Genomic DNA, 26,385 nt, shown 5'->3' with positions numbered 1-26,385 from the left:
CAAAAAAGTTAATCAAGTGAAACTGTCACAGATAATCTTAGCTGTAACTGTATTTTTTTAAATTGTTTCCTTCATGCGTTCATACATTTCTATTGAAAATAAAATTTTTTTGGTAGTTTGCATTTATATTTTTTATTAAGTAATTTACATATTTATTTGTATTCTACTCAAGCGAAACGATAGGAAAACCTTCAATTTATCTAAAGCATATTTTTTTGTATTCATAATGTACACCAATTCGTTATAAAGATTAATCAAAATAGTGCTTTGGCATTAAGCTTCGCCTTAAAGGGATCCGTTCGGAAATATTTAATTTTTTTGGATTTTATTGCAAAACGGAAATACTCCGACATTTGGCAGAATATGCCAGAGGCCTGAGTTGTTAAAATTAATTATGTAATATACTGTCAAGAAGCTTATACTAATTCAAAAAGTCAAGTATAGTAAGCTAGGTGTGGTTAGGTTAGATTAGGTAATGTTTGAATACAGACATTTGCAAGGTTAGGTAAGTTTGAGTCAGTGACATAGATGAAATCTAAGCTAGGTTAGTTGAGGTTAGGTTGGGTTATCAATGATAGTTTAACCCATTGGCATCAAACGACGCCGTCCTGGCGTGTGTACGGCGATGTGTCTTAAAATCAAACGACGCATTCCTGGCGGGTCTGATGTCTGTCGGCTTAAAAACGAAAAAGGGATACATGAGTGACATCTATGTTTAAAATTTTAAATGTCAATCGCTCTGTAGGTAATTAAGCATTCGTTTCGTAGTAATTTGCAAGACTCCGTTGGTACAGTTTTTTCCCGATATTTACGATTGAAATTTTGTTATTTTTCAGCGTCATTGAATTTTTTCAAAATGGCGTGTGGTTCGGGAAATGAGAAGCTTGTTCGCAAAACGCGTGGTGGGCGGCTAACATCAGCCCAAATTGAAAATTTATTGGCTGAATCTGACGACGATAACCTCAGTGACCATATAGATTCCTCAGATCCGGAGTCCGAGGACGAAGAATCCACTGAGGAGACAGTGGAAGTTTTGGACATTTCGACGAGTGAAGTTGGCCCGTCGGCTTCCATACCTCCAGCAAAACGTCGTAAAACTACTAATCCTGATGAATGGACGTGGAATTCGTCTCCAAACATCAGCCGGATTCCATTTACCGGCAACCCAGGATTACGAAGAAGTACTTTACAGGTTTTGGAAGGTGACAAGACGGAGTTGACGGCGTATTTACAATTCTTCACGGCGGCATTTTGGGCAGCCATTGTCGTCGAAACAAATCGGTGCGTAAATAATTTCCGTAAACTAATTTAGCATCATGTTTATATAGTTATATACTTTTTTCATAAGATTAGTTTTTTATACTGTGCTTCGTGTAATTGTACGAAATACTGTGAATGAATGTGTACATTTTTAGCAGAAAATTGATTTTACAATTGAGCTGTCAAAAACCAAAAAGAATACGTTTTTCATGTTATAATTTTTATTGTAGATATGCATCCCAAAGGATTGCGGTCAAGCCAGACCCAGGATGGACGGAGGTGACTTCCGCTGAGCTGCAGTCCTACTTCGCTCTGTGCCTGCTGATGGCTTCATGCCAAAAGTTCTCCCTACAATTATACTGGACTAAGAGGAAGGTGATAGAGACACCTTTCTTTCGAACTGTAATGTCACGATTGCGTTTTCAATCTATTTCTCGGTATATTCACTTTGCAGAAGACAATACGGCAAACCCCAAAGATAGATCGAAAAAGATTCGCCCGATAATAACTCATCTGAGAGAGACCTTCCGCAGTGTTTATAAACCAGACTTTGATCTTTCCATCGATGAAAGTTTGATGAAATTCCGGGGACGCTTATGTTATATCCAATATAATCCTAGTAAGCGTGCCCGGTTTGGAATAAAGTTTTATAAACTTTGCGAGTCTCGATCAGGCTATTGTTTCGATTTCAGCATCTATACTGGGGAGAAAGAAGGAGATCCAAACCTTCCGTCTAGTTCAGCGATTGTGCACCATCTTCTCTCTGGATATGAGACAGATGGTCACACGCTGTACGTGGATAATTGGTATTCATCTCCTGATCTTTTCCTCAGTCTAAAAGAAAAAGGAACAAACGTTGTAGGTACAGTGCGAACCAACCGTAAGAATATGCCTACGGATATGAAGGGAAAAAAGAAATTGGCGAGAGGTGCAGCGACTTGCCTGTACAGTCATGGTATGATGGCTCTTCAGTGGATGGACAAGAAGCCTGTTACAGTCTTGTCCACCATTCATGAAGGCATCTCTATGGATGCTACAGGCAAAACGAGTCATCGATCCCAAGAGGAGATCATGAAACCCCGTGCTATTATTGATTACAATAAAGGCATGGGGGGTGTTGATCGACAGGATCAAGGTCTGGCTTCATTTCCCATCATGCGTAGGTATCTCAAAGGGTACAAGAAAATATTTTTTTATCTTTGTGATATGGCATTATTCAATGCATATCAAGTTTATAAGAAAGTAAGTTCTGGTTCCTTGCACTACAATGAGTTTAGGGTCAACGTGGCAGAACAGATTTTGGAAAAGATCTCTCTTCCTAATCGAAGTTCGGTTGGGCGACATTCAGTGGGAGATGGTCCAATGAGACTTCAGGGATGTCAGGGAGGTCACTTTCCAGCACATATTCCTCCTGGACCTGGTGGAAAGAAACAACCGCAACGGCAATGCCGTGTTTGTCGGGCCAGGAATAAAAGGTCTGGATCGCGCTGGGAATGCAAATCATGCAAAGTGGCCCTCCACGTCCCTGAATGTTTTGAGGACTATCATACTAAAATTAATTTTTAGTCATAAGTATATATTAATGAAAAAAATGTATATAATGGTAATAAGTATGATAAATGTACAACTTTTCTTACTCTAATTATAAAAAATGAAAAAAAAAATTGGTTTTTATAAAAAAAATATATTTATATCCTCGTTTAATCATATATATATATATTTTTTTAAACACTGCATATATTTTTTACATACCTTAATTCTATGCACAAGTAAATTAAAAAAAATTGTGACGTTTGCATTTTTAGTTTAAAAGTTATATAAGATTTAGAACACCACTGCAGATTTAAAACTTTTGGTACAAAATTAATTCGGATGTTAAGGCCAAGTTTTTAGCTAAACAATTCGGATGCCAATGGGTTAATAGTTAAGAATTCACCGCCAAGCAGGTCATTATAACAAAAATAGGCAAATTATGCAAGGTTGGGTTAGGCTTGAACTGACAATGTCAGATAATTTTATAATGTCAAGGGTCATAGAAATGTAAGTTAGGTTAGGTTCACAAACAGGTCATGTATTCAGTAAAATGGTAAATATTATTCACCGTCAAGGTGAAGTAAAGAAAGGCAAGATAGGTTGGGTTAGGTTGTATCAAGTTCGGTATGGTTAAGTTGTCCTTTTGTAATCCTAAGACAAGATGTAAAGCAAGATAAGCTAGGTTAGGTTGGGTTGATAAAGGTAGTCCAATAGTAAAATATTCACCGTCGAGCAGGTCGTCCACGGCCACCCGGACGCCGCGGTCAAACGCGCGCGCGTCGGCTGCAGTCTGGAAGGTCAGGCCGAAGCGCTTCTCGTCAGTGGTCCAGTGGTGGAAAGTGGGCATCACCTTGTTGTACTGGAAGTCCTTCTTCAACGTGCACAGGAGGACCACCTGCAAAATTAAGGATGTCTTCTTCGTCACACTAACTAATTCATTATCAAAGCCAAACCAGGCAACTATTCAATATGGGCAGAAACTAACTGAGGGAACTCGTAGGACTACTAACGAGACACTGCCAACTCAGGAGACAAATTCAGCTGTTGGGTGTGAAATGTGAAGAGGAAGAAGATACTTAATTCATCTGTGGTGTTAAAATTGCTTAAGTTAAGTGATAGAAGAAATTTTTTTGATCTTATATTTTTATACATAATTATCAGTTGGATAGCCCTGACATATTAATGTTGATTCAATTTCATGTACCTACCATTAGATCAAGATCCTCTAGTATGTATTATTGTGACAATTATACCACAGTCTCAGGATATAACTCAGTTATAAATAGATTGCACACACTTGGGAACTTTTATGCTAAAATCGCAGATACTTTTAATATTCCCCTTGTAAAGTATAAAGCTGCACTAATAACACATTTTAACGCCACTTATTTTAATGAGGTCACTACATAACAGGCTATTGTCATTGCTTCTTTCTTTACTGTTATTTTATTTGTTATGTTTTAACTAAATTTAATTCTTTAATTTTTCTCATCAAAATTTAATACTGAACTATGTATATGTAAAGAAATAAAATAAAAACTTTGTATGTAAATGGCACTTGTGCTGTAAATTCTAAATAAATAAATTCAATTCCATTCAGTTTATTCATTTTAAAAACAATGCAAAATTGATCATTTTAATGGGTTTTTAAAAAACATTTGATAATAAAAATTCTATACATTAATATAAACAGTGGTTATATCAACTATACTAGTAATAATAGAGCTTGAATTTTAAAGGCAGCTTCATTGAAGCTAAAAATGTCGATAGCAGAATTGATTCTGTTCAACAGCAAGATTGCTCTCCCCACAGGCATGACTATTGGCCAAGTTAGTCCTGCAAGCCGGGAGACAGAATAGTCTTATATTGTCGGTGACGGAAATAACCATCGGGAACATAGATATGAATGCTCTCCATGATGAAGAAATGTGTAGCAATGCGTACATCCCTCCTGATCCAATGTGAATGTTCTGTCATTCAACAAGGCTCAGATATCTGGGAAGGCACATTGTGGAACCAGGAGATATAGCCACATATTCAATGACAATCCTGGTGAACTTTATCAAAGGTACCGGGTTCCTCTTAAAGGAATGAGGTAAAATGAGAGACTCACAGTAACTATACATAAACCGTCTCCGCTCATTATGTAAAAATAATAATATATTAATGACAAGACGGTACATGGATAGTTCTCGGTTCCATGAGGGTCTCTGTTTTCTCGCATATGGATCCCTTGTAGGGGCTCTGCAGCAGTAAAGGTTTTCTCTCTCTTTTTGTTTGGATTCCCTGAAATTTCTAAGAGGGAAACAGAGGAAGAAAATGAACCACTGAAGTGGTCTCAGCTCTCCTCCCCCTTGGTTCCCCGAAGGCCCAAAGCAGGAAATCCACCGAGTTTGAATGAGTATCTATGAAAATAGAAGGTCCACCTCAGCAGAGCCCCGTATGCTGGGGGAAGGTTTAAATACTGTACCTCAGAGGCAGAGCTCGTGACACTGTTCCCCAGTGTCATTCAGCCTGAGCTTGGGATGGCTATTGGAGATCATGTTTCCACTGTCTCAGCGATGGGTTCACTACAGTCCTATGCTACTTCATCTCCTTTATTAGTTTCCTTATTGCTCATCACAACCCCTCCCGTGAGAAGAACAGGAATGAGATGTAACTCACCGACTGGTCGCTGATCCTCTTGCCGTGAATGAAGTACTCGTACTTGAGGGATCCCCCGCTCTCGGTGGCCGAGTGGCTGATGTTGTCCACTCTCTGTCCGGCCTTCTCCAGCTGCGTGCCGCTCCCTCCCAACTGCACAAGTACCAAACACAACATACAAATTAAACCGACATCGAAATAAATAAGCAAGGAGATAAATATTTACTGCTAACACCTAACAATTTATAAAACACACTAGCGCAAAACCATTCCGGACACATGTCTATCAAAAACAACGGCATTCGCAACTCTCGACCGGGCCAGGCCACAATTCTTCACCTTGATATGTATAGTAGAACTGACGAGAGAATCGTTACAAGGTCTTTCTTCAGCAGGGATAAGCAAGTTTCTGATACTCGATAATTCAAGTATCTTGACGACTACTGCCACACAACTGCTCGAGGTTCGTACACAGGCACAGGTTGCCGACATTTTGTTAACTCGTCGGCAATGCCAGTTGCGACCAGTCGAAGTCATTACCACTCATGTCATCGAGACATTTAATAAATATGACAGTCTAGCAAAAATGACGCTAATCAACGCTAGAAACAGAACAGTCAATAAAAAATGACAACTACAGCAGTTGTTAGCGAGGCTATGAGAGCTAGTTTAGACATTTCAAGAGGTGGTGGCGACGCATGTCTCATGATTTCGGTAGCGACGTGTACGGACTGTGCGTGACAATTTGTTTGGGACGTGAATACACAACATCAGTATCGATACTTATGTAGTCCTGAGAATTAAAGGTCTAAGTCATCGATTTCGTTGCAGCTAGATTCATTTAACAATTATTATTAGACCTAACTGTGCGAGTATGATTCAGAAAGAATGTTTGTTCTTCATTTTCTATGTGTGTAACGCTACCTCCTATTTAGCCAACGTTCATTACAGTGTCCATCGTCAGGGCAGATGTGTAATCGAAGATTAAGCTTATGTATGTGAATGCTATATCGTCTTGCCAGTTCCAATCCTCTAAGAGCTGGTATCTTTAAATAGTATAAAATAAAGTCGCTATCCGCGTCTGTCTGTTTGTGCGCTTAGTTCTTCTAAACTAGGGATAGATATTCTATGATAGCGTTTTCACTATCAATTAGATAATTTCTTCCGGAAGGTTTACGTATATAATACATCTAAATTGAGATGCATCAAATAATGTACTGAGGAACTGTATAACTTGAAAAGGCCTACAGAAAAGTCTGCGATGGTACAGTAGAACCCCGTTAATTCGAACCCCGATAATTCGAAAAAACGCGTAATTCGAAATTTTCGCAAAAAAAATTTCCGCTGAAAAATTTTTTCATACAAATTTTTTTTTAATTCGAAATTCGTTAATTCGTAATTCGAAATTTATTTTTGTCCGCACACGAAAATTTGTTCGTGTAATTCGAAAAAATCTGATTTTTGCGAAAATAAATCATAATATTTCATAAATCTGAATCTAAAAGTCAGCCGTGGCGGTAAAACGCCGAAAAATGTATTTTTACGTGGTTATACATCGTCCTAATTAGTATTATTATTTTGTAAATCTGAATCGATTTACACTGGAATGTTGTATTTTTTCAAATTTATTTCGAATATCCGAGTTTAAAGGGCCGAGAAAATACATTTTACGCGGACATATGTCGTAGTTTTACGAGTTTACGCCAAATATCTTCATTTAAAGGGTCGGCCGCGACGAAACTCGGCCGCGTAATTTCGATTTACGCGTAAATATATCGTATTTTTACTAACTTTACTTCGAATATCCGCGTTGAAAAAATACGGCGAGACGGAAATCGGCCGAAAAATTTCGATCCATGCCGAAATATGACATATTTTTACGAATTTACTTCAAATATCTGAACATAAAAGGCCGGCCGCGACGAAAAACTGCCGACAAAATTCGATTTACGCGGAAATATATCATATTTTTACGAATTTATTTTGAATATCTGAATTTGAAGAGCCGGTCGCGACGGAATACGGCCGCGAATTCTCGTTTTACGCGGAAATATATCGTATTTTTACGAATTCAAATTCAGATATTTGAAATAAAGGGCCGGCCGCGACAGAAAAATACTGCGAAATCTCGATTTACGCGGAAATATATCGTATTTTTACGAATATCTCAATTTAAAGGGTAGGCCGCGACCAAAATCGGCAGCGAAATCTCGATTTACGGCGTATTTTTTTTTTTTTTTTTTCACAAAATTTCGAATTACATGGGAATTCGTTAATTCGAAATTTGATTTTTGATGTCCGCTGGATTTCGAATTAACGAGGTTCTACTGTATATGCCTATCTCCTAAAGATAACCACCAACAGCGATGGGTACACGTCAGCTACTTACAGTATAATTTTAAATGGTTTTCTGCATTTAGTTTTGGTGAAGTCGTAAATTATCAGATTTTGTTAATTTCAATTGCCTCCGTTATTAGGCTGTAACAGTTATGATTGCTACCCCAGGAAACGAATGTTGACTCGATCAGTAACTGATAACTGATGTTGATTTGAAACGAACGCCTAGCCTTTGCGAGTGTATAGCCGCTCGTTTGGAACACAACGGAACAGCGCCAACGGCCGAGAACGAGTAAGTCAGTGCTCAGCGGAAAGCCCACGGAAGCGGTCTTCTTGGAAAGGATTGATGGGTGAATCTCCAGACGTCACGGCACAAGTAAGCTAGCTTACATATTACTGGACATTGTGATTCTAGTTTTTACTATATTTTGTGAGGTCAATCATTGACTCACATGGTGCCCGACCAAATGCTGATAAATGCTTTGCAATTAGACCAACTTAAAAGCGATTCCAAAGGAACACGGTCTGAGATGTAATCAGTCCTTAATTATAGAGACTCGGGTTTTGTTGTGTATTACTTATTTAACTTCTATAATACACGTAAATGTACACTTGCAAATAAATGTTTAAATTGACATCACCGTTTTATTTTGATTCATCCCCACAAATGAGTAATAAAATATAAGTTGGATTAGTGTAAATGTTACAAGGCGTGCTCTGATTCACACTGTTTGAACGAAGGAGGTATTAAAAATCTTTTGGATGGAGGATTTGACTCAAGACAGCCCTTTACTAGGCTTTAAAAACTAAATTATTTAAGAAATCTTACCATTCATAAATCTTGACTTCTTTTCAATATTTTATAATAAGCCATATTCTAAAACTTCCCGTAATTGTTTAGTTTCAGTTACCTCCTTATTGTACCTTTTTAAAATGTCTGCTCAGAAGATTCTCGTTTCTGAGCACAAACTGCCTCCTGTTTTATATTATGTTTTAGTTTTAATATTCTTGTTTTGTCCTGTCCTACTGTTATTGTTATTCTAAGTTTTGTCATCACTTTGTATAAACAGTATATTTAGTGTTATAATATTAGATCCGTATTGTAAGGCACACTGCAGGTATTTTTTTTTTTATTTTTTTATATTAACTCCACACAGGAGGCCCTGAAGAAAATAATTTCCCTCAGGGCCTATGTCATCTTTGGGGATGCTGTGTGGAGGGTCTTTTTGTGGAGAGGAAGGAGTGAACATGGGTCTTGAAGAGTCCCATGTTGTAGGAGGGAGGAAACACAGAGGCCGGCAGTTCGTTCCACAGCCGAGCTGTTGAACTTAAGAACGAATCGTAGAAGCGACCCGTTCTCATGTGACAAATGTCAACTGTGTACAAATGTTGGGCGCGCGTTTGGCGTGTATCCCGACTACGCACCGGTGCCGAAGGGATCAATGACGCTAATAATTTTAAGAACATGACCACTAATACTAAATTACCATTATTAAGTTTGTCATAGTAAAGCGAACTTGAAGTGAAATGACACTAAACTGCACTATATAAATGCCATGTCATTATTATTATTATTACCCCAACTGTCTAGAGCCAGTGAGACTACGGCATCCTCAATTGGGGTATGTTACTAGGCTCAAGGGAGAGGGGAAGGGAAGGAGATAAGAAAGAATACAAATTAACTATATTATGTGCAATGTTAAAGCCATTTAAGGTGTTAGTATAATAATTATGATTAACTGTACATGCAAATAGAATATATAAAATACCTTACAGTGTATATAAATAGTTTCAAATGCATCCTGTGATATAAAAACATGTTTCAATACTAGATTGCTGATTACTTCAGCTGCTAAATCTTCCCTACTTCTTAAAGGGTCCTGAACCGTTAATGAGTTAGAAGCATTTGGCAGATGATTCAATGGTTCAAACCTTCGACCATATGATTTGAGAGACCCGATCTACATATTGGAGACCCCTTAAACACGGCTAGAGAGACTGCCGCGCAGCTCGGAGGAACTCATGGTGATCGCTGTGAAGTAAAGGGAAATAGGTCTCATAGACTTAACCGAAGTCTCCATATCGAAGACCCTGTGAGTATGGCTGGAAAGACTCTGCCAAATTGGAGAAATCCGTTGTGATCGCTGTGAAGTGGAGGGAAAGAGCCCTCATGAACTTACCCCTAAGTCTCCATATTGGAGACCCACTCAATCGGAGAAACTCTTGGTGATCGCTGTGAAGTGGAGGGAAATAGGTCTCTCGGACTTACCTCCAAGTCTCCATGTCGGAGACCCCGTGAGTATGGATGGAAAGAACTCCGCAAATTGGAGAAGCTCGTAGTGATCGCTGTGAAGTGGAGGGAAATAGATTTCATTGACTTACCCTTAAGTCTCCATATCGGAGAGCCCGTGAGTATGGCTGGAAAGACTCCCTGGAAATTGGAAAAACTCGTGGTGATCGCTGTAAAGTGGAGGGAAAGAGGTCTCATTGACTTACTCCCTATATCTCTTTATCGGAGGCCCCGTGAACATGGCCGTGGAGACTCATGGTCTCGTGTACTTTCGCTTACGTGTCCTTAGCGGTACCCCACGCGCTGAGGAGATAATGATCCCTATGAACAAACTCCACTATCGAGAAATAAGCATTGTACGTTACAGATTTGCTCTTTTGGCTGCGCCGTCGAGCCCCGGCCGCCACCTTGCACTCGCCGCGCCACCACACGCGCCAGTTGTAGTAGCGCTGCGCCAGCCCCTCTCGCCGGTCCCCCCACACCGAGGAGATGGTGGGAGTCTTGGCGCGCTCCACCACCGTCGGCACCACAAAATCCACCGGCTTCCAGTCCGCCTGCAAATTACGTACGCCGCTTGGAAGTCTTTTGGAAACTGTTTTCCATCTGAACAGAGACGCTGTATTGACATTGTCATTATCAATTCTTACTTCAGTGTGAATAATTTTGATATACAATGGTTGTAATGAATGTCAATTTTTGTTCATTATTACGTACGCCACCTAGAATTGCAAAACCAGGCAAAGAAAATTGTTTAACGCCTTAACTAACATCTGACAACACAATTTTAAAAATGTTGATACTGTTTATTTCTATACATACATTATAAAGCACTGTGAAGCTAATCTTTGTTCAGTGTACTTACATAAATTCTGCTGTCAATACTCGCCGATGTTTGTTCAGTGTAAATAATTTTAAAGCCAGTAGCCTAATTCCAATCTTTGTTCAGTGTACTTACATAAATTCTGATGTCAATACTCGCCGATGTTTGTTCAGTGTAAATAATTTTGAAGCCAGCAGGCTAATGCCAATCTTTGTTCAGTGTACTTACATAAACTCTGCTGTCAATACTCGCCGATGTTTGTTCAGTGTAAATAATTTTGAAGCCAGCAGGCTAATGCCAATCTTTGTTCAGTGTACTTACATAAACTCTGCTGTCAATACTCGCCGATGTTTGTTCAGTGTAAATAATTTTGAAGCCAGCAGGCTAATGCCAATCTTTGTTCAGTGTACTTACATAAACTCTGCTGTCAATACTCGCCGATGTTTGTTCAGTGTAAATAATTTTGAAGCCAGCAGGCTAATGCCAATCTTTGTTCAGTGTACTTACATAAACTCTGCTGTCAATACTCGCCGATGTTTGTTCAGTGTAAATAATTTCGAAGCCAGCAGGCTAATGCCAATTTTTGTTCAGTGTACTTACATATTTCTGAAGCACGGCTTGAAGATATCAACTACCAATACTTTTTTAATTGGTTTATGTTAATTTTTCAACATTCAAGAAGATTTATTAAATTACTTAGTAAGTGTTATAGTTCAAACACTAACAAAAAAACAAGTCACTTATCTCATACCCCAATGTTTTTTGGAACGAGCGCGGCCGAATCTAACATAGATTGCCCGGAAACCTTAATCGTTTGAGGAATTATCGATACTCAAGTGGTTAAACTAGTTGGACAATATGTGTAACTTGGTTATAGTGACAATGAATACTTAGTCCTAGAAAAAATATTATAAAAAATTATTGGCTCTACTCTACTCTACAGAAAATAATTTTTTTGTTCCATTAATTATTTTATTGGTATACACAATGTTGGGGAATGTTGCGATGTTAAATGGGTGGTGGGGAGAAGGAAATTGGAAGAGCCTGGCTATAAACATCTCATCATTAAACATAGCTTAATCCATTTCAGACAAGGTTTCAAATTATAAATTTGTTGAAATCACCAAAGTGATTCTAGTATCGTACACACAGCATATAAATGTAGAAGGGTAAATGCAGGTAACTCCATTAATGGAGGACTGAATGCAGTTGGCGCTAACAAAAAATTGTCCAAAGAAGCGAAGTTAGCAGTCCACAATGGAGTGCTGGTACCTACCCTGATGTATGGAAGTGAGGCATGGAACTGCCAGAGAAAGGATGAAAGTAGACTGAATGCTGTAGAAATGAGATCCCTGAGGCATATGTGTATAAAACCATGTATGATCGTGTGAGGAATGTGGAGATCCGCAAAGAGTGCAAGGCTGATGTAAACGTAATGAGTAAGATCAAGAAAGGGACGCTTAGATGGTTTGGGCATGTAGAGCGAATGAGACAGAAAATGTTTGATCAAATTCACCAGAAGTAAAGAAAAATTGACCTTACTTCAAGTACTAAAACAAGCACAAAACACACTTCTAGTGTATCTCTTGCGGCTGGCACCACTTATACTTGGAATCATGTTTGACAGTAGGCTGACATTTCATGTTCATATTGAGATGGCTTGTAGCACTTCATTGAGAATGCTGGACTTTTTTTTATGCACTTGGTTCTCATAGTTTTAATCAATTCCTTAGTAAGGACTAGACTTAAAAGTGGGTCTGTAATATATATATATATTTTTTTAATATTAACTCCACACAGGAGGCCCTGAAGAAAATAATTTCCCTCAGGGCCTATGTCATCTTTGGGGATGCTGTGTGGAGGGTCTTTTTGTGGAGAGGAAGGAGTGAACATGGGTCTTGAAGAGTCCCATGTTGTAGGAGGGAGGAAACACAGAGGCCGGCAGTTCGTTCCACAGCCGAGCTGTTGAACTTAAGAACGAATCGTAGAAGCGACCCGTTCTCATGTGACAAATGTCAACCGTGTACAAATGTTGGGCGCGCGTTTGGCGTGTATCCCGACTACGCACCGGTGCCGAAGGGATCAATGACGCTAGTTCCTCAGAGCATCTTCCATTGTAATACCGATAGAACAAGGACAGCATACCTACCTGACGCCTGTGCTCTAAAGATTGCAGTCCGTTTGTTAAGATTGGGGAATCTATCAAACAGACCGCCCGTTTCTGCACAGAGTCAAGGGTTTTTTTCAGGTATTTTGGGGCTCCGGACCAGAGATGGCTGCCAAATTCGACAGTAGGGCGCATATAGGAACAGTAGGAAGTAGGGCCGGTCGGTGGCCGAGTTGACATCGCGCTTGGGTCCCACTCAGGCGTAGCGTGTTCAATTCCTCGTCTGGCTAAGTCCTCCATCACAACACAAGCAACATTTTCAGCTTACTGTGGTGGTAGTAGGAGATTTTAAAATATTGTCAGGTTATTCATAACCCAGGAATATTTGTCTTTCTTTTAAAAAAAAAAAAAAAATTTTAAATTTGGAGTGCACACCAGGTAAAGTATTATCGCATGTCGGAGAGAGTTCAGAAGAAAGTTCTGAGATGAGGGAGAACGGCTACTACCCGTGGCTCTATCCCACTGACTTTATTTTGGGTATGCTCGGAATGAACTATCTACGGGTCAGAAGGGATGTGCACATTGCTGCACATTTCTTCAAACTGATTCGTGGATGGTTTTAAAACTCGGCTATCAGGAGAGCATTCATTTCTATGTTCCCGGTGGTTATCTCAGTCACCGACAGTAGATAGACTGTTTTATCTCTAACGGCTAAACCGAGTTCGTACAATCCAATTACAACTTGCCAAAAATGTGGCAAAGTTCAATAATTAACCCTCGTTCAATCACTACTAACAAACGTTTGGCTAAGTCGAGTTTGTACATCAATTTCGAAGCCGTCAGAATCACTACAAATTCCAATTAACCCTTCAACCACCACTGACCTGTTTGTACTTGTGTCCGTTGGAGCTGCCGTTGGAATTGCTGCCGCTGCCGGTGTTGTTATTGTTGTTGTGGACCCCACCGGTGACCACGGTGCTGGGGTTGGTGTGGGGGGTGGTGGTGGCGGTGGCGACCGAGGGCGGGTTGCGAGGGTGCGAGGGGGTCGGGCGGGCGGGCACGCGCACACCCTCCTGCATGATGGCCTCTAGGTTGTTGGGCGCTGGAAAGTTTAACAAACACACAATAAGAATAAAAGAAATATTATTAATTTATTGATATTTTGAAAACTAAATTAACATTATGAAGTCAATTCTGTTTTTACACGATTTTAATGCAACGCGGTCAATAAAGCATAATTGACTTAACATAGCAAAGTCCTAATTTAAGTCAACCGTTTTGCATTTCGCCAAACAACTTGGTCTTGGCGCACACTCGTTGCTTCATTCACATTCGTACATCGTCTCATACATACTCTTCTGTTGACTCAAGTATTTGGTTCACTTGATATCGTGTCACGTCTTCCTTGGGCATCCCCGACTTCTTTTACAATTCACATTACACATTCTCGTTACACTCCCTTCTTCATTCATTTGCTCTAATTGCCCAAACCATCTGAGCATCCCTTTCATAATCTTACTCATTACACTAACATCAGTCTTGCATTCTTTGCAAATCTCCACGTTTCTTGCGTTCAAAATAATTTATTTTTAAATGTAGTAAAGAGCAAAACCTTGACTTTCTTCAGAAACAAAAAACCTGTTTTATTCGAATATTCCATCAATAACATAGCTTTAGAAAGAGTCACGGAAATGAGAGATCTTGGAATTATTTTGGACGAAAAACTAAGTTTCACCAATCATATCCATCAAATTGTGAACAAAGGTATGAAAACACTAGGCTTCGTATTAAGAACAACTAAAAACTTTAATTCTTTACAAGCCATTTAACTATTATACGTATCTCTAATAAGAAGTCTAATTGAATATAACTCAGTAGTTTGGTCTCCATCTTATAAAATTCACATTAACAACATTGAGCGAATACAAAAAAAAATTCTACATTTTATAAATTTTAAATTAAATATCCCTGTCGAAGACTTAAAATACAATTTCTTATTAAATACTCTAAAAATACATACATTAGAAGATAGACGTAAAATAAACGATTTAACGTTCTTATTCAAAATACTTATCTCTAAATTCGACTGTTGTGAACTCCTGCAACTTATAAACATACATACACCCACAGTAACAACACGACAAAATACAATATTCTACAGCAGCACACATAAGCGTAACTACATTGCCCACTCTCCGATACAACGACTTCACACCATGGGAAATCATTACTTGGGTGATGTTGACATATTCAATACCAACTTGGCAAGTTTTGTGGATCATTTAAAACATTTATTTCAACAATACTCCTAAACACATCATGTAAACCTACAAATAGCTGTAATTTTCTGTTGTTGTTTCTTGTGTTTGTATGACTTGTTGCATAGCTTTTATCAAATGTAATTTTATTCTTATTTTTTATGTTTCAAAGTATCTGTCAAATTAAAATTATACTACCAACTATGTAAAAGCCCTCTGGGCGTTAAATAAATAAATAAAATAAAACAATAGTAAAATATGATTTAAGATTTTCACGGCCAAAAGTATTTTTGCTATTTGTTTTTGGGGTATTATGCCGTGTTGCGCTAACTCCTTCTTTAGCCAACGTTTCGGACAGCATTGCAGTGTCCATCATCAGGGCAGATGTCTTATTTGAGGTTGTGTTAAAATGTGAGCTTATGTATGAGGTTGTCATACCGTGTTGCCAGCTCCAACCCTCTGAGCTAACATTAACGTATCATTTTAAGCCTAGGGCATACTGTATATAGGAAACCAACCCATACGAATCGGTACTTACACGCTGATTCGCACCACCACCCAGCGCAGAAGAGAGGACTTATCCATACATTGGTGACCCGAGCGACCAGAATATGCGAAGAACATAAAATCGGAGCGGAACTTACGAAGCTGACCGATGCACTGGAGCGTAACGGCTACCCAGCAAGTCAGACAAGGCAAATCATAAGAGCCAAATCTGCACCAAACGAAGACAGAGTTGAACAAGAGTCGAAAGGCTGTGCCTTCCTGCCTTATGTGCACAATGTGACAGACAAAATTGCCAGGCTTTTGAGAAAGGAAAATATCAAGACTGTCTTCGGAACAACAACAAAGATACAGGACTTACTGAGGTCTGCAAAGACTAAGTTTCCTATGGAAACAGATGGAGTGTATAAACTCAGCTGTTCCGGATGTGACAAGGTCTATGTAGGCCAGACAGAGCGGACTATCTCCAAAAGAATTTCAGAACACTTCAGACATACATTTCAGGGATCTCATTTCTACAGCATTCAATCTGCTATTTATCTTCTGCCATTTCCATGATAGATGCCAGCATTCCAGTGTGTACTGCTAGTTTCGCTTCTTTGGCATCTTTTGAAATTATACTACAGTAATAATTGAAGCAGCTGTAGGCAGACTGATGGAACCTAAGCGCAAGCCAAATACTAAGTTTGGTGATCGCGCTTTCGGAGTATCTGGGCCGAAGGCTTGGAATAAACTCCCTCCGGAACTAAGATCCATAACAAGTCCAACAGAATTCAGGTCTAAACTAAAAACTTACCTTTTTAAGCTGTCATACCCTTAAATTAAATACACCATTCCTGAGAGAAAGTCCAGTTATATCCAATTATGTCCTAAATCCTGAATCTAAATTTCGCTAATAAACAATTAGTTAAAGTTAATCTCAAGTGACCTACCAGGTAAGTATGGTACTGTCTATTATCTCCATATATAGTTAGTAATAACATAGATCATTGTAGAAATGTATTATATATGTGTACAGCGCCCTTGAAATGATTTTGCACAAAAACCGTGCTATATAAATCATCCAAATATTATTATTATTATAAGGTGATATTTTTTAGAACACTTTAAAAACGGCACCATAAAAATTATCGAATTATTATTAGTGTATAGTATTTAATGCCACCGCAAATAATAACAAGAACATGTTATATTTTATGCGCAAGGAAATGTGGCATCGTCCATCCTAGTGATTTATTATTTACGGTGAGTTTGAAACCACAAACAATTTCCTCCAGTGTAAAAATAAACACACCAAACCCACGCTTTTATGAATGAATAACCGTGTCATGTATACAATATAAAATATCTCACATGACACTTGTGGTGAAGGATTATTCACTAAAGATAAAAATATAATATGCAAATGTCAATAAATACATTTATCCGCGATAAATAAATATACAAAACATATGTATATGACCACTTCTGGAATATGCTTTCCATATATGGAGTCCATATTTTGATATAGATCTAATACATAGAGTACACAGACGATTTACATCTGAAAGACCGGCAATATGAAGATAAGCTCAAGGAACTAAGATGATCAACGTTAAAAGAAAGAAGAGAAACGGGTGACTTGTCCTGACATCCAAGAAGTCTTCACCACCAAGTAAAATATAATTCTCTGTAGACACAAATTGATAAAACACCTTTTGCATTCAATCCTAGGCAACACTTCCTTGCAAATATAGTAGTGGATGATTGGAACAAACTTCCACAACATGTTGTCGATTCTACAGGGTTTCCAATAAGAGGTGTTATTTTGATATTCAATCGTAAAAGATCAATAGCGCCGTCTTGTTGAAAGTAAACGTTGTCCAGATCAATACCATCCAATTCCGGCCATAAAAAATCATTAATCATCTCTCGATAGCGCAATCCATTCACCGTAACTGTTGCTCGAGCCTCATTTTCGAAAAAGTCAGGTCCAATGACTCCGCCAGACCATAAACCGCACCAAACAGTCACACGTTGAGGATAGAGAGGCTTTTCAACAATAATTCTTGGGTTTTCCGAGCCCCAGATGCGACAATTTTGCTTGTTGACGAAGCCACCGAGGTGGAAATGGGCCTCATCACTCAAGATGATTTGCATTTGATTCACTCAAGTGAATTTTAATAATTTCAATGCGTTGTTGAAGTGTGTATCGTTCCATTTTTATTAATGGCGTAGTTTCTACTTGTCAAAAACATCTACCGAAATAGCGGGCTATTCAAAATAACACCTCTTATTGGACAACCCTGTATTTAGATAAATCAATTTTAATTTGATTATTGAAGACAATATTAGCAATTCCTGAACAAAAATCTAAAACAGAAAAAGATACGGTTACATCTAGGACTCAAACCCAGGACCCTTTCCTTGCGTGACACCGCTTTACCAACTGAGCTAATGCGACCCTATCTCCTTCGGTCATATTTTAACTGTATCATACTTCGAATAAGAACTACCGACATTGTCTTCATTTTTCTCACCGCACATTTTTATTGGCAACTATCTTTATACATATATGATCGCAAGATTCGCAAACAGCTGGCCGTGGAATGTTTTGCCAGCCTGTGTTTCCTCCCTCCTGCAAAAAAGTTCACAACTTTCTTTCCTCAAAAAGACACTGCACACAGCATCATCAAAGGTCACACATATCCATATCATAGAAATCATTTCCCTCAGAGCCTCCTCTATGAAGTTAATGTAAAAAAAAAAATGCTATAAAATGATTTGTATTTTGGTTCTTATAAACACGAGTTGGCTTGATTCAAACTCTTTGTCACATTTGTCAATCAGCGCCATTTGGAATATTTGACATTTGAACGGTCTCTTTTAATCACCGATTCTTCGTGGTACGTTTCAGCTTTTGATCAAATTGCAATCGGCTGTCAAACATAACGAACATGTTGTTGTTTTTGTCAGCTAATCACATGCTGTGGATACATAATGCTCAAATGGATGCACATGAACTTTGCATTGCGTGAATGTGGAGAGATTAAAACCACACGCACATTAAGAATGATATTAATGGCTGAAGAACTCTCCAAGCTTTCGAGGAAGAAGCGATAACTGACGGAAAAGTTCTTTATCTTCTTCTTCTTGTGGTGCAGGAGGGTCGGTGGAGGTCAAATTGAGATTCTGATTCAGCCAATCGACGGCATCGGGAGTCACTTAATTCATCATGCCTTCGGGAAACTGGTGCAGGGGATATTTTAGAAGTGCACAATATGATGGACCGAAGGTATATTATAGAAGAGACAGATAGAGATACAAGTCTTCTTCTTCTTTCAAATGGTGGGGGGTTTTGTCTAGGTCTGCGAGTCAGTGTAGGGCAGAGGTTGGCAGACTTTCAAGTGAGATAGACATATATATAATGAGCTGCAGACAAAGAGCAGAATGCGGCTCACATGAACTAGGGCCTCAAGAGGGCCCATTTCTACCTCATCAATTCATGTGATGAATGAATGAAGCAGGCATTGGTTGATACTCTAATTCGCAGATATACTCTTGATGGAGAAGTCAGAGAAACAGACAAGTATGTTGGTTGGACTTACCAAAGAGCTACTTGCAAACATGCTAAAGTTAAAACTTATGTTATGGCATTGGGAGTCATTTGGTTCATCATAGATATGCCTCTGGAAAACTGGTAAAGAGGATATTCTAAAGGGATTTATTATAGACCTCCAGATTGAGGAGTCAGAGAAATCGAACAAGTTGGTGGGACTTACCGAATGGACGCTTGCGAACCATGACGTTGGAGAGGCCGCCCCCGCCCAGCGGCACCCATCCCCCGGTGCAGTCGTCGCGGCACATCACTTGCGCTCGCACACGGACCAGCCAATCACTGCAATAAACAATAATAAACATTAATACACGGCAATACTGATTGAAACGGAGACAGACTGCATGGCTCATGCGGTGCAAAATCCTTAGATTATTTTTAAGTCAGGGATTGTGACCTCCCATTTCAAAATCCCTGGTGTGTAAGGCTCGTCCACTTCTCGCGGTTCTGCGCTACTTGGAGAGACAAGGATACCGACGTACTGGTCACTCCAGAGCATTGGTGACCTTCTTCTGCTTCTCTTGTCAAACTTGTTCACTTTGCCAGCTTCTCCAAGTTGGAGTGCTCAGTTTGGCTAGAAGTGTCAGTATCTAAAAATACATTGTAGGTACAGTTTGTAAGTTTCTACATATGTATTGTGCAGTGATAGAGGACTCAATTAGCAGGAGATTGAACCGTGATGACTGCCAGGAAACCCATTGCATTTATTTATCCACTCCACAATAAGTTTAACAGTAATTGAGTTGTTTTAAATTTAAAATAAGTTAATCCTTTCTTTTGTCCAAATAAGAATCCAAGCAAGTTTTAAAAAGGTTTATATTAGTAGAATGGATGATATGTGGTGGAAGTTTGTTCCATGCTTCCACTACTCTATATTAGTAGAATGGATGACATGTTGTGGAAGTTTGTTCCATGCTTCCACTACTCTATATTAGTAGAATGGATGACATGTTGTGGAAGTTTGTTCCATGCTTCCACTACTCTATATTAGTAGAATGGATGACATGTTGTGGAAGTTTGTTCCATGCTTCCACTACTCTATATTAGTAGAATGGATGACATGTTGTGGAAGTTTGTTCCATGCTTCCACTACTCTATATTAGTAGAATGGATGACATGTTGTGGAAGTTTGTTCCATGCTTCCACTACTCTATATTAGTAGAATGGATGACATGTTGTGGAAGTTTGTTCCATGCTTCCACTACTCTATATTAGTAGAATGGATGACATGTTGTGGAAGTTTGTTCCATGCTTCCACTACTCTATATTAGTAGAATGGATGACATGTTGTGGAAGTTTGTTCCATGCTTCCACTACTCTATATTAGTAGAATGGATGACATGTTGTGGAAGTTTGTTCCATGCTTCCACTACTCTATATTAGTAGAATGGATGACATGTTGTGGAAGTTTGTTCCATGCTTCCACTACTCTATATTAGTAGAATGGATGACATGTTGTGGAAGTTTGTTCCATGCTTCCACTACTCTATATTAGTAGAATGGATGACATGTTGTGGAAGTTTGTTCCATGCTTCCACTACTCTATATTAGTAGAATGGATGACATGTTGTGGAAGTTTGTTCCATGCTTCCACTACTCTATATTAGTAGAATGGATGACATGTTGTGGAAGTTTGTTCCATGCTTCCACTACTCTATATTAGTAGAATGGATGACATGTTGTGGAAGTTTGTTCCATGCTTCCACTACTCTATATTAGTAGAATGGATGACATGTTGTGGAAGTTTGTTCCATGCTTCCACTACTCTATATTAGTAGAATGGATGACATGTTGTGGAAGTTTGTTCCATGCTTCCACTACTCTATATTAGTAGAATGGATGACATGTTGTGGAAGTTTGTTCCATGCTTCCACTACTCTATATTAGTAGAATGGATGACATGTTGTGGAAGTTTGTTCCATGCTTCCACTACTCTATATTAGTAGAATGGATGACATGTTGTGGAAGTTTGTTCCATGCTTCCACTACTCTATATTAGTAGAATGGATGACATGTTGTGGAAGTTTGTTCCATGCTTCCACTACTCTATATTAGTAGAATGGATGACATGTTGTGGAAGTTTGTTCCATGCTTCCACTACTCTATATTAGTAGAATGGATGACATGTTGTGGAAGTTTGTTCCATGCTTCCACTACTCTATATTAGTAGAATGGATGACATGTTGTGGAAGTTAGTTCCATGCTTCCACTACTCTATTTGCAAGGAAGTGTTTCCTAGGATTGGATGCAAAGGGTGCTTTATTAATTTGTGTCCACAGACATTTATATTTTACTTGGTGGTGAAGATTTCTCGGATGCCAGGACAAGTCACCCGTTTCTCTTCTTTGTTTTAACGTTGGTAATCTTAGTTCCTTGTGCTTATCTTCATATTGCCGGTCTTTCAAAGCTATTCCTATTTTTGTGGATCATCTCTGTATTCTTTCTCTTTTATATATATATTTATCTTTCTCAAAATATGGACTCCATGTTTGGTAAGCATATTCCAGGAGAGGTCGGACATTCGTTTTGTTTATTTGTATATTGTATAGGTCAACGAAGACCCTAATTAAATATGTTATTGAATAAGTTCTTTAAAGAATCCCAGCAGTTTCCATCTCAAGTCTTGTGATCCCAGGTCTTATTGTAACGTTAGTTACATATAAAATTAAGTTTCATGTACCGACTAGGAACACAAGAAAAAATTTAACATTCTTCTGCAATACATACACAACACAGACACACTCACTAACCAATAGGATGCATGATCTAGGCAACAAGTTTGGGGGTGCTATTGATATATTTATTGACTCCATTTATAGAATTAGGCGTAATCTATACCAGCACTTTGTTTAAAGCCTAGAAATTATAGCAGTGCATTGGTAATGTAGTTTTAGTGATTTGTCTTATTATATATGTAGGTAGTATTGTTCTAGTTTCTATATTATTTTATGTTACTGTCACATGTTTTACTAATATTGTTTCATATTCAGTTTACTGTTATTTCATGCTTGAAAAACGTTGTGTATAATTTTCAATAGCTCACTAGGTTATATTATGCTCTAAAAATCTGTGTAAAAGACCTGTTAGGCTAGGTTAGGTTTTTTTTAAAACAAAAAAAAAAATTAAAAAAATACTTGGCACAAGGTTCTGACAATTTATAGTATTGAATACATAAGTAATTATTATAATCAGAATCAGATATGTACATATTGTTATCAATTCCATATGTAACATAATATCCAACATATCTGATTTCAATGAATCTTTTTTTTATGAATGAATATAATAAGCTGATATTGTGTATTTCTGTAAATCATTATCTTTCGCACTCAGCATCTATAAATAGTACAAAACAAATTCACTATCCGCTAATTTTACAATCAATATATATATTATATAAGTAAGTGTACAATGTGCGTGCCGCTAAAACTCAGAAACGAGTCACGGTACGATCAAGGGAGTTATATGGTGTGGTAGCCCTCTATCTCCCATCCATGAAGATGGTTCCCGATTTTACCTGAAGGGCGTGCTTTTGAAGATATAAGGGCTGGAAGTTTCGCCCTCTAGAAATTTCTAGAAGAGTTCAGAACATTCAAGAGCATTCCACAATATTTATTTATTTTACGCCTATTAAGGCTTTTACATACATATATAACAATATTTAATGAAATTATACTTGTAAATAGTGCAGGAAATGACTGTTTAAAACACTTGCACAAAAGTATATATAAATAAAAAATTTGTTGAATTTGATCCACACAGTATGCAGGTACAAAATATAAAAATAAAAAATTAGGACATTTCAATGTTCGGGAATAGTCTGGAACGTTCGGGAACATCCCAGATCATAATGAACTAAAAATGGGATTACGGGCCATTTCTTGATAAACTTTTAGTAAGGTAAGTTTTTAGATTCTCACGGCCAAAAGCATTTTTGTTGTTTGTTTTTGGGGTGTTATGCCGTGTTGCGCTAACTCCTTCTTTAGCCAACGTTTCGGACAGCGTTGCAGTCTCCATCATCAGGGCAGATCCGGTAGATCCGAAGATGTCACACATGCCCTGATGATGGACACTGCAACGCTGTCCGAAACGTCGGCTAAAGAAGGAGTTAGCGCAACACGGCATAACACCCCAAAAACAAACAACAAAAAAAACTTTTAGTAAATTCGTAATCGTGACAATACATTGGTATCTCTAAATATTATAAAATAAAGTCACTATCCGCATCTGTCTGTTGAACAAACTTCCACAACATGTCATCCATTCTACTAATATAAACCTATTTAAAGCTCCATCGGATCCTTATTTAGAGAGAAGAAAGGATTAACTTATTTTGAATTTAAAACAACTCAATTACTGTTAGATTATTATGAAATCAGATATGAGCGCATCAGCCTGTCATTATTTTTTTTCCTCTTTCCCTTCCCCACTTACCTTCAGCCTCACAACATCCCCCAATTGGGGATGCCATAGTCTCACTGGCTCCAGACGGGAGCAGTTGGGACTCTTGTGAGGTATTCACTATAAAAAAAATATAAAAAAAATAAAAATAAATTATCTGTTCACTATCATATAGAGAATTTCTTCCGGAAGGTTTACATATTTAATACAAGGATATTATATTTATTGAAAGTAGAGAAAAGTCGAGCAACGACAGGTACAAGTCAGCTAATAATAAAATATTTTTTTCTATTTGCAAATTGAGCCCTTATGCGGAAAAACAACATTATCGTGGTAACGCTGTTTTTGTGCAAATCTATTCATATTTCGTGCCGTAGAAATCTATTAGCGTTGAGTTAATTTTTTCACTTGTGGAAACAGTTCATATGGTCTAATAGAAATCGTTTTGTCTCCCTTACTGAGAAATACGATTTAAACAGAAAGAGAAAACACCACGCTTTATATTCAAATCTAGAAGTTAACCACAGAGGAATTGAAATGTACACCTTTATGAAACCAAAGATTTTGACTGCAATTTGAGAGCAATTTATGAAACTTTGTGAATTTTTTATTAATTATTTTCAAATGAAACACTAAAAAAATAAGGGACTGTAATGTTTATAATACAATTTGTCTAGTAAAATATGTGTTTTTTTTTTATTGTCAACTGTAATTAAGTTTAGTGTTTAGACGTAAATACGTAAGATTTGCCAATTTTAAAACTTTTTTACGTTTGCATTGAAAATTTTAATACATCGAATATTATATGTTTATTTCTAATACTAAAATTTATATAGCGTATTTCATCACCTTTAAAAAACAGTTTTTAGTTTTCAGATACATTCATAAATATTCCCTCTATCTGGATTTTATTGCAAAGGGGAAATACAAAAAAATCTCCGACCATCTGACAGCGTCTTTAAGAAATATGACAGATTCCTGAGGGTGAAAAAAACGTAAAATATTGATTTATGGAAAAAAGGAGTAATTTTAATTTTATGTTTATTGTACTCAAAGCTTATGAATAAATTGATTAAAATATATAAAGCTTGTTATCTGTTGATTGTAATACTTTATTAATGTAAATTTATTTGACTTTCAATGTATATACAGTCACTACTATCAAGTGAAATGTTTAAGAGCCATTTTTTTATATAAAAAGCTATATTTGCACAGAAGACCAATTTCAAATAAAACAAAAGAAGTCTATATATTTTTTTTTTCTTTGTGAATGAAAATTATCGAATTGTTGTTTTGAATGAAAATTTGAAAGGTATATGTATAAATTTGGATGAAAACAATAGTTAAGTAGTTAATTATACAATTATTTCATTTTTAAAGAGCTAGTGGGCTAAAGAGCTATGACATCCCCCAATTGGACCATGTTTTGAGACTGCAGGGAGTGGAGAAAATCTGTATCAGAACACAGCTAAAGCCATTGCAAGCAATGTCGCGATTCTGAATGGTGTTCTTCCACCAGGGCGATACTGAGAGTATCGAATCTATCACACTCTGTAACGTGCCACAAATATTGAAATTTTAATTTAATTAAAATATTCCATTGAAATAGTTAATTTAAGAATGAGCGGGATGTGTAAACACGATTAAAACATTAAAATAGATATAAAAGACGAAAGCCATACGAAATACGAAACATTCGCCTTTTATGAATGAAAAGTCTTGTCATTGATTGGATCTGCCGTCATGTAGCGCAACAAAATATAACAAAAACTGGCGAAGGGCGTTATAAATACAAGAATAACAAACAATTATGAGACATTACACACGCTAATTAAAGGAAGGAATGAATATATTGTTTTTAAAACGAGTTTATTCACGATTCGTGCTAGACAACAGGGAATGGAAATGGCTGGACCCAGCCTTTTAGCGGGTTGACAGGTTCGTTCATCAATGGAGGTTTTGAAAAAGGGTACTTACTCCTCATATGCCTCGGTCATGGTTTGACACGTCGAATATCCTAGTTTTTGGCCACCACCTCACTTGATTCACCATTTTTAAAGCATAAATACATCAGTCTTCGCTTGCGGAATGTGTCGTGCGTTCGGCCCTGCGTCGGGCCGGAGCGCGCCTGCGTTCAACCAACACTCTGACAATGTTCAATGGAAAGCCACAAGTTTCATCCCGTCGCCCATATTTGCTTCGTTCGCTTTCCTTTACCTTCAATACTACAACGTGATAAAATAACAAAGATTCATCTCACACGGCAAGATTATGCAATAATCAACTTTAAACTAACGTACTTTAGAGTTTACTATCGCATAACATTACCGTGTCAGTTGGCCCAGTTGCCGACTAGCGAATCACCCGTCTTTACATCGTTCGCTTTTACCACCTTCAATACTACGATATCGACCCCTTAGAATATCTAACACATCAAATTCTTGCGATAATAAACTCTAAAACAAATTTATTTAAAGTGCATTTTTGCAAAGCATTAATTTATGAGATAGGACGTTGTTATTTCAAGGGGTTGTATTCCTTATATTCAACAGAATAACAAAGTTTCATCTGACACAGCAATGTCCTGCGATAATATGCTTTATACAAAGTTACTTTAGAGTTTACTGTGGCATAATA

At 37.8% G+C, this 26,385-nt stretch overlaps 1 protein-coding gene across 2 annotated transcripts in view; it reads right to left on the bottom strand.

The window, feature by feature from the left end:
* Positions 1 to 25,926, bottom strand: part of Spred (Sprouty-related protein with EVH-1 domain) — a 61,611-nt gene extending 35,685 nt beyond the window's left edge. For both annotated transcript variants that reach the window (XM_089649616.1, XM_089649617.1), the window contains exons 1-5: positions 25,726 to 25,926; positions 19,514 to 19,629; positions 13,875 to 14,092; positions 5,458 to 5,589; positions 3,520 to 3,688 (exon numbers count right to left, since the gene is read on the bottom strand). In XM_089649616.1, the coding sequence (XP_089505742.1) occupies positions 3,520 to 3,688; positions 5,458 to 5,589; positions 13,875 to 14,092; positions 19,514 to 19,629; positions 25,726 to 25,745 (655 nt within the window). In that variant the 5' untranslated portion in view covers positions 25,746 to 25,926. The remainder of the gene's footprint in view (positions 1 to 3,519; positions 3,689 to 5,457; positions 5,590 to 13,874; positions 14,093 to 19,513; positions 19,630 to 25,725) is intronic.
* Between the last annotated feature and the right edge of the window lie 459 nt (positions 25,927 to 26,385).

This window comes from Hesperophylax consimilis, chromosome 30 (genome assembly GCF_061612785.1).
Source record: "Hesperophylax consimilis isolate HC1 chromosome 30, BYU_Hcon_1.0, whole genome shotgun sequence".
NCBI lineage: Eukaryota > Metazoa > Arthropoda > Insecta > Trichoptera > Limnephilidae > Hesperophylax > Hesperophylax consimilis.
Note: the sequence above shows the minus strand (reverse complement) of the source record. Positions and strands in the feature narration are given on the sequence as shown.